This window comes from Wolffia australiana, chromosome 3, assembly GCF_029677425.1.
Source record: "Wolffia australiana isolate 7733 chromosome 3, ASM2967742v1".
Taxonomy (NCBI): domain Eukaryota; kingdom Viridiplantae; phylum Streptophyta; class Magnoliopsida; order Alismatales; family Araceae; genus Wolffia; species Wolffia australiana.
Window position 1 is genome coordinate 23,590,838 of NC_135837.1, and position 9,429 is coordinate 23,600,266.

Below are 9,429 nucleotides of genomic sequence, written 5' to 3' on the forward strand. Positions count from 1 at the left end.
GATGACTGGCGCGAGCGTCTCCAGTAGCTAGACGAGCGGCTCACGTGGCGCTGTGCATGGCACGGGTCTCCTAACTTGTGGCGCGGGCTGTCCGGCGGGCGGCACAATCAGTCAGGCATGATAACACATCATCGTCTTTGTATCCCGACTCTCGAGGGGGCATGGGATAGCGAACGATCATTAGTGCAGGATGGCTGCCCTACGCCGCTGCACCTTTGCGCCGTCCCATGCTTGCCGCTACAGTCTCCTAGAGTATGCTTCAAGGGAGAGGTCCGCAGGTAGAACAGCCGGCGCTCTGCGCAGCCGATGCTTGTCTTTGTTACCTATAGCAAGCCGTAGCCAAGGCTCAACCCGTCACTGTTACCAATGTGGCTGCCCCGCGTCGCCGCTTACATATTAGTTGTCCTCCTCTTGTGGTGTAACACGAGCCGTTCGATCCCAGCACGTTGTGTTACATCACAATTTATTTACTATTTTTCCAATCTAAATTTGAGTTTGGAAAATCCTAATCCCTCGCCACCACTACTGGTGACTGCTGCCACTGCCCACCCCTGTCACTACTACTACCGTGCCCTAGCTGCAACATCGGTCGCAGTTGGGCCGTCTACCGCCACCCTGCCCACAGTCGTTAATCGTGCCACCCATAATTGCCATGTCTATTGCTGCTAGCCGTGCTGTCCACGACTTCCCCGCATGCAGCCACTTGCTCGCGATCGCTCTTCCTGCAGACACCCTCTTCCGTGGTCACTCCCCCCCACCCCAACGCCTACCATGCTGCCACGCGTCGGGCCACCACTTTGCCACACTACTATCGTTTGCATCATGTCACTGCCGTTGCTGATAACTTGCAAATTAACAGGATTAATTGATGAATTTTAAATTATATTTATGTGTTTTAATGACCATATTTGCATGTTATCATATTAAAATGAAGATAAATGACTTACACTTTGATTTTACTATCATTTCTAATTTTATCATTTTTTACATGGTATTTAACCTCATTTCATTGAAGAAATATTTTTTACAGGGCCTTAAATACTTGGCTAAAGGTTGGTAAGGGCTTTCCTATTTTTTTTAGAATTTTTCCCATATTTTTATATAATTTTCTGACCATTCTATAGCCAAGAAATGATTTTTCTTATTTAAATAATACATATTCTATTTATTTGGCTTTTTATAATATGTTTATAAATATATCATGTGGCATCCACGTCATTCGCCCGAAATTTGGGCGAATGAGTGGATGCATTTTTTATATATAACGAAGAAGAGCATTATTAGCTCATTATGGCATCGCAATATGCGATGCCATAATGAGCAATCATTAGCTAGAAAAAAAAAGTGAATGGTGCGATCAGCAAGAAAAGTAAAGGTAAATTTATCTTTATTTTGCATAATCAATAACTGGGGAATCGATAACCGTGTGCATTAAATGCATGCGGGAATCGATTCCGCATTTAATATATATATTCCTCGTACGCGTGCATTAAATGCACGCGGTAATCGATTCCCCGTGAATTTAATAAAAAGACGACCGGTGTAATAAACAGGGTTGATTTTCCCCGTGCATTAAATGCACGCGGCAATTGATTAGCTAATAATATTGAATAGCGGTAAGCTCACTGCTGTACCTTTTTTAGTTATTTTTTTTTTAAAAAACGGTGCTGACAAGGTGACGTGATGTTTTTCTAGCCATTAAAAAACAAGAATCATTTCTCCAATGATTGCGTGCTTCGGACGCGGACGACGACGTGTCAGAACGCGATCTGAGAAGGGGGAAAACGAGGAAAATTGCGGCAACCAATCAGAAAATGCCATTTCCTAGCTTCTTGGAGGAGAGATAAATTAATCCAACGGCTAGGATTAATCCTCAGTAAAACCTTGATATCTTGAGATCTAGCTGTCCAATTGGGCTGAAATTTTGAGGGCATGTTTGTCTTTTCTCCCTCTACAATCCATACGGTTGGATTTTTAAATAGAGATTTGGAAAAGGGAGAAATTCACTTTTTGAAGCTCTCCCCAAGGATTTGGCCAGGAAGGACACATGAGTTGTTTCTGAAGTCGACAGATGTTGATTCTGCATTCAAAGTTGTAAGTTTCTGATTTGTCTTTTGAACTTCTTCTTGAGAGATTCTAAAATGCCTTGGTATGGGCGAAATGTACATGCCCTAGAAGTTGTTTTGAATGAAATTAGCATTGTATTTTGAGTCTGATTCAAGATCTGATTTTTAATCTTTAGTTTGAAATAGATTTGGAACAATTCTGCATTTTTAGATTTTTAAATGAGGGTCAGATTTCACCTTTTCCCCAAATTCTTCACTTTCTCTCTCTAGGTTGATTCGTCTAGTTTCTCTCCATAGATTTCAAAATTGATTGTTTGGAAATTTAATTCAATATATAAAAACCCTAAAATTCATCCATCTTGATGTCCAAAATCAACATCCCTTTCTTGATTATTAAATTCATAATTTTAATTCATAAAAATTGTCTTAAATTTTTTTAATAATTGGGAAATTAATAATTCAAATTAGTCTGATCTTATAATTTAAATTATCCTCTTTTGAGTGTTTTGAATGAAAATATTTTAAATCAAAATTAAGTTTTTACTTAATTTTGATTAATTAAAAACAACACTAAGTATAATTAAGGTCTATTAATTACAAAATTAATTCATTCTTGAATTAATTTATTAAAAATTGGATAAAATTCTTGCTTGCTGCCTCCCATTGGTTCGACCCCTTGCTTGCTCTATACTCTGTATTTATAAATTTTATTGTATAAGTCTAAACGCTCAGTCAACGACATATTTATACACCAATTTTGGGCTTACCAGTTGCGCCACGCCATGCTGCACCACCACCATGCCTCTGTTGTGCCGCACCATTACGAGGCCATCACCATGTTGCTTCCCTGCTGTGCTGTACTAGTGTTGCATCGTCAACAATGACGCGACCCATGTCACGCCTCCCCTCATTACCACCATGACCAACCAGGCTCCAGGCCTTGCCAATACACTCACAACTATCCTTTCGATGTCATCTTATTTCTGTCAATGCCTCTGAACGTGGTTCCACTACTCAGTTTTGGTTATTCATAGATAGGAGTAATGCTTTGTGGGATAGGATTTCTGTTGATACACCCTTGGTTGGATTTGTCGAGGGTGTACGCACAAGAGGCAGTTGTCGTGCTCACACCATCAGCCGTCAACCCAACATCAGGGTCATTGGGAGCCTAGTGGCATTGTCATGCCTCACATGTTGTAAATGTTGGGATCTGTGCTTTGATTCGTCCATGGAAAACACAATTCCATTGATGCGGAAGTGTGTTGATCGATTCATAATCGATCTTTAAATCAAATATTGAATGTAACTTTTGGGGAACTCGTTCTAACCTTGACTTTGCTGCTCCGAGATCATTTTGAAGCCGTTCACACATTTTGTCTCTAGAAGTATCCATGAGATCCCTCGGCGCATGGATCTCCATGTCTTCTTCTTCAACTCTTCTTGAAAATCTAGAAGATCTCACCATGAAGACACTCCTTGGATGAGTGGAGAAGAGAGTGGAGAAAGGGAGGGGCTCTCAAATATGGCTGGCCACGGTGCTTGAAATGAGAGCCCTTTCCCTCTTTATATTTCACTTGACGTTTTTTCTCAAAAATCCTAAAAGTAAAATATATCCACTAATGCCCTTATGACCTTATGTGTGTGACCCTCTCGGCCCATGTATCATTCTAGTTAATAACTTTAGTGGCCCAATAACAACATATATATTAATTAAATAAGGATCAATGTAAACCAATTGATAGGTTAAGTTTCTAGCCCGTGGGATGCCAGGCTACACCTCGTGCTCTAGAAGATACCGAGTAGTGTTGAACTCTCTCATGGAGCCTTTGCCATCATCGATTACTGTATATGTATAACCCATCATCTGCGTGAGACTCTCGAGCGTAGTAGGGTATGGTTTGTCGTCAAACCATAATCCATCATTTGATTAGTACTAATGTGTAACGAGGATCATTGGAGAACACATTCTCCAATATCCTCACTACCCTGGCCAGGAATTTTCTGCATCGTCTTCCTTGAGTCGATCCCCTCTTATACCGAGGGCGGATGATCTCGTCTTGACCACTGAATTGTCTCCGTGAGGTTCTTACTACATCCGAGCTATGACTTGTTCGAATCCCATGATTAGAGGTTCGTAAGTCATAGTCAAAACATAGTCATCCAATCACGAGATGTCCTTAGTGTCTCAGGTCAATAGATCACTTATACAACCGTGACTTGAATCAACATGTTTGACGTTTAGGTATAATACCATTCAAGGATTCATACAAATCAATGTAGTTAACTATCTATCCTCAGTGTCACCACACTAATAGCCACATGATCAACTATACTTATCATATAAGTAAGATCATCTAGTGCAATTCTACTATCATGATTCGATGTACGTCTCGACTATCCATCAAATAGGAATATTTAGAATACAGGTTAAAAGATTATTGATCATTGTAGTATGATCTCATCATAATTCACTATGGCATTGCATGTATTCATAGATTTTATTATAAATATCACATCGAAATAATAATGAACTTAAATATTTTATTCAATGAACTTAAATAAACATGGTGGTGTGATTGGCTTGATGGCCACATAATATCCATCAACAAATTAATGGTCATCGGTATCCTTTGATGACTTGATTGTACTTCTCATTGATTTTCTCGATGCTTTAGCATTGTCATCCACATGCATTACCTTGTCGATCCCCACACATCGTTTTGCATTAGCGCACATTATGGGTGGTGACATTTGTGATGGAAATATATGTGATCGGCAAGCCAATCACACATTCCATATCTCTTTCGATGTTCATTAATAGAACATATTCATTATATTGTACATGTGATTAATGAAGTCCATGAATACATGATCTGACTTAGTGAATTATGATGAGATTGTAATACAGAGATCACTAGCCTTTAAACATGTGTTCTAAATTTTACTATTCGAAGAATATACGAGAATGACATTATCACATAAGTTAGAGAAAATCTAGAAACCCTCCAGGCCATTTGATTTTGGGCCAATCTATATTTCGATACTCGAGCCATTTTATTTGGGGCAGTCTATCTTTGGGATGCTTGTTTTGGGTTATAAAGACATTTCAATGCTTGGGCTATCTTTACGAAATATTAAAAAAAGACATTTATGTAATAAGAGGCCCATCTTTATGAAGCATTTGCCTGATAGCTTGGCAGGGTTGTGTAGTGCGATGCATACTATGCAGATTTTTTATGGCACCATTCCCCTTGAACAACAAACACACCGATTTTTGCTCAGAGATTCCCATAACTATAGTTAGGGTTTGATGGTCAGTCTGGGTTTTTATCAAATACCTAAACCTTACCTAAACTTTGGTCTGGTTCAGGTTTTATATATTTCGAATTTTATTAAAATATGAAATAAATATTTAATAATTTACTTCCGTTTCTAGTCTGATTTGTTCATGGGACGCAAACCTGTCTAACCAACTGGTCTACCCTCAAATGGAGGACCTACGGCTCCAGTTCTATCTGGTCTAACCAGTCCTCTGTCCTCAAAGTCCAACCCTAACTATTGTGCAAAATCATCTATTCTTATCTCTCTCATTGTCACTCTGAATTATTCCATACCTCTAAATGTCCTCATAATCTCCATACCTCAATTCCTCCATCTCTCTCTCATTCATTTTCTGATTCTCTCGCCATTCTCTCTCTCTCTCTCTCTCTCCAACCTGGCTGAACTCTCTCTCCCTGTCCATCATGCTTCATCCTCTTCTCCATATCTCCATTCCTATCTCTGTATCACTCATTTTCTGATTCTCTCGTTCATTCCTTCTCTAAACTCTCTCTCTCAATCTCATGAATTCTCATTGTCTGAGTTCTCTCTCTATCCATCTGTCCACGTGATCCCTCTTCTCTGCCTTGCAATTCCTCTATCTGTCTCTCTGCCTATCATTCTCTCCTTCTCTTGCCCATTCTCTCCCTAGGTTCCATCTCACTCTCTATTGCATTCATTCTCTTTGTCAAATTCCTCTCTCTACCCACCTGTCCATCACGATCCCTCTTCTTTTCTTCATGCAATTCCTCCATTTTTCTCTCTCTTCTTAGATCACTTTTTTCTGATTTTCTCGCCCAGTCTATCTATAGGTTCCATATATCTCTCTATCTCATGCATTCTCCTTGCCTAACTTCTTGTTCTATCCACCCGTCCATTCCAATCCCTTTTCTGCTATTATTCTGTCCCATCCCACCCCATTCCACCCCATCGGTTGTCAAATGTCCCAGACAGGACGGTTATTTGTCCCATCCATTGTTTAACGGACGCTTTGACGTCCTGTTGTTTGTCGAAACTCCCAGATGGGATGATTCTTTTGTCCATGGACGAAATAACCGTCCCATCCGCATCTGTACACTATACCCACACCACAGTACAAAACTGAAAACTAAAGGAATGATCCTTTGGTATCCTATTTTTATTATATCAGATTTACTTTGAATTGATCTTCTTCAAATATTAATATTGATGACTATTTTATAGATATCAGATTTCCGGTAGACAATAATATTTAGTTGATATTAATAAAATATTAATGAATTTTTTATAGAGGAGAGAATGAGAAAAAAAGAAAAGACCTAGGCTAATAAGAAGAAATGAGGAATACGAGACGAAGAAAAGAGGAAGTGAAGGGGAAGAAGAAGAAAAGAGAAGGAAAAGAAGAAGAAAAAAAGAAGAAAAGGGGAAAGGAAAAAGAAGAAAAGAAGAAGGAAAATAAAAAAATGGCCAAGAAGAATAGAAGAGAGAGAAAGAAAACAAGAGTAAAAAGAAAAAATAAAATGATGAAGAATGAAAGAACAGAAGAGGGAGAAATCTGAAACAAGAATAAAAGGACGAAAATTGTGAAGAAAAACAGAGCTAGATACTGAAGAAAAAGACGATGAAGAAAAGAGGAAAATAGAATAAAAAAGGACTCAGATTAAGAGAAGAAGAAGAAAAAAGGAAAAAATGGGGAAGAGAAGACGAAGGGAAAAAAGGAAACAAACGGGGAAAAGAGGAAGAAAAGGGGAGAAAAGGAAACGAAAGGCAAAGAAGAATAGAAGAAGAAAATATGTGGAATGAAGATGACAAGAAGAAGAAAAGAAGAAAAATGGAAGAAAAGAACAAATCTTCAGTTCCTTCGCCAGAATCACATGCGCCGGAATCACAAATCTTCAGTTCAGGATTTTTTATTTTCTTATTTTTTATGAAAATTCAAAATTAAAGTGCACAACCACACTGCACAAAGGCCTGCACGATGAGACTGGATGGGGCGACATCATGGTCAGTCATCCATCATAGACTCTGCAACTTCGTTCCGTTTTCATTGAGGGGCTGGACAGCACAGACTGGGAACATTTGGAAACTTAGTATAAATCACCGTCACCCCCATGAAACAACGTGAAGAATTGAGAAATTTGATACCCTGGAGAAATTCGGTCCAACTTATTCTTGGAGAAGTTTATCAGTATAGAGAACTTCGAGAATGCTCCAAGCAGGCTTCAAAGCCAAGCTTTGAAGACAAGTACGTACAATGACGTCTCTCTCTCTCTCTCTCTCTCCTTCTCCCTCGCTGGAATTTTATTCTGGTCACGTCGCTGTGCTGACAAAGATTTGGCTACTGTCTGGGCCTGGAGACCATGTGCTCGGAGAGCTGCACAAAGAAGGCAAGTTAAGTAGACAAGAAGGAAAGAGTCAATGGGCTGACTTTTGAAGGGAGTGCGCTGACCTGCTCACTGTATGGCAAGTACTTGCCATCGAAGGTGACGACTACACGGTCTTTGCCATCGACGCCTTTGACTTTATCCACTGAACAGAAGAAGTCGATGGCCGACATTCTGGAGATCAGAGCACGGCCTGTCAGATTCAACAAGTAGGAAAAGAATCAGGACGAAAAATGCATATTTACAGAAAATTGCGGTAATAGATACCCATTTTCCAGAGACAAATGCGTACATCCTAAAATTTGAGATGACTTCTTTTTCGTCCGAGAAACAGAATCAACATATTTTTACCCGAGTTTGATCAGACGGAGCAAAAGTCAAAAGAGATGTCGAATTTTATGCATGATTTTCGTACGACCCAGATTTATTTAAACACAAGAACCGGGAGCTCTCCTAGATCAACAATCATGCATCAACTGTGACCGAATTTCAGACAAACCCAGAAAGATTTCAATAGGTATTTTGTTCATCACCCATCGCTCAATTTATCACATGCTTAGAGAACGGCCAAGACAACTTCATTTCTCTAAGAACATTACTCACATCCCATCGCCAAATTCTTCGTTGATGATTTCTTTGATGCTCTCCCCAAAGTGCATGACAGCCTCGTTCAGCCTTCGATCAGATGAATGCGATTCAACAGCGTCAGCCTGGTGTCTCCTATGAAGATTAAATTACAACCAGCAAAGACGTTTGTGGGCACCTGTAAATCGCGGGCTCCTGGATGAGATTGGGATCGTAGGAACGCAAGGGCGGTCTCATCATCTCAGCCACCATCTCGTCGGTGAGTTGCGGCAGTGCAGCTCGCAACGCGGGCACCGTCGCCGGCTTGAGCTGTGCCTGCCGCCGCAGCAGCTGGGCCACGTACACGTTCGTCAGCCCAGTCTCCGCAGCAATCTGGCTGTGCGTCTTCCCCGATTGGTGCTTCACCGCCATGAGAGCTCTCACTGTGCTGCCCTTTGCAGCGCTCCCTTCTCCTTGAGGCTCCATGATTACGCTCAAGGGCGAGGCAGCAGGAGAGGATGGCAGAGTAGCGATGAGGGAACCCGGATAAACGGATCTCTCTACTGTTGCCCACGCTGATGCATTATAAAATATGACGCTATCTCCCTCCTTTCTTGAATCAACTTTGAGCATTTGACAATAATTTGGTCAGTCATTATCTTGATGGGAGATATTTTCTTCTTGCTGCAATTTGTAAGCATGGCAGGTTATTTCTTGTTCTCAGGATTTTGATCTGTATATTACTATGTTTTTAACTATAACTTTTCTAAAAATAATGATTACTGGAGTGGTAATGTTTTTTACAATTTTCTTAAAATGTCTACAAATTATCTTCAAATTTTATTTCCGGTTAACATGCTAGTGCATTCTAATTGGGCCCTATCAACAGGAGGAGGTCCCTAATGGTATTTATTAAACCAAATGGATAATTATCCTCGATGTCACCCCCGGAACCAAGTTTTAACAAAGCAAGAGCTGAAACCACAATTTCATTCTCTCTCACACACACAATTTTATCAGTTAATAAATACTGACATCCTTTTGATCTTCCTAAACCATCTTCTGCATCTTCCAGAGCAATGTCTAAACTCAGTGTCAAAGTCTCCCTCCACAATGAT

At 40.1% G+C, this 9,429-nt stretch overlaps 1 protein-coding gene across 3 annotated transcripts; it reads right to left on the bottom strand.

Annotated features, from left to right (window-relative positions):
* Positions 1–7,204: 7,204 nt before the first annotated feature.
* On the bottom strand, positions 7,205–8,892 carry CYN (cyanase). 3 transcript variants are annotated; one of them, XR_013580999.1, is made up of 5 exons: positions 8,511–8,892; positions 8,351–8,422; positions 7,813–7,921; positions 7,509–7,737; positions 7,205–7,432 (listed from the first exon to the last, which is right to left on the bottom strand). XR_013580999.1 is itself a non-coding variant. In XM_078573195.1 (4 exons), the coding sequence occupies exons 1-4, from the start codon at positions 8,795–8,797 to the stop codon at positions 7,702–7,704; spliced, it is 504 nt and encodes a 167-aa protein (XP_078429321.1). In that variant the 5' UTR covers positions 8,798–8,892; the 3' UTR covers positions 7,483–7,701. The 3 variants fall into 3 exon arrangements, 1 of the variants encoding a protein (XP_078429321.1); XR_013581000.1 differs by lacking the exon at positions 7,205–7,432 and having other exon boundaries at positions 7,483–7,737; positions 7,813–7,940; XM_078573195.1 differs by lacking the exon at positions 7,205–7,432 and having other exon boundaries at positions 7,483–7,737.
* Between the last annotated feature and the right edge of the window lie 537 nt (positions 8,893–9,429).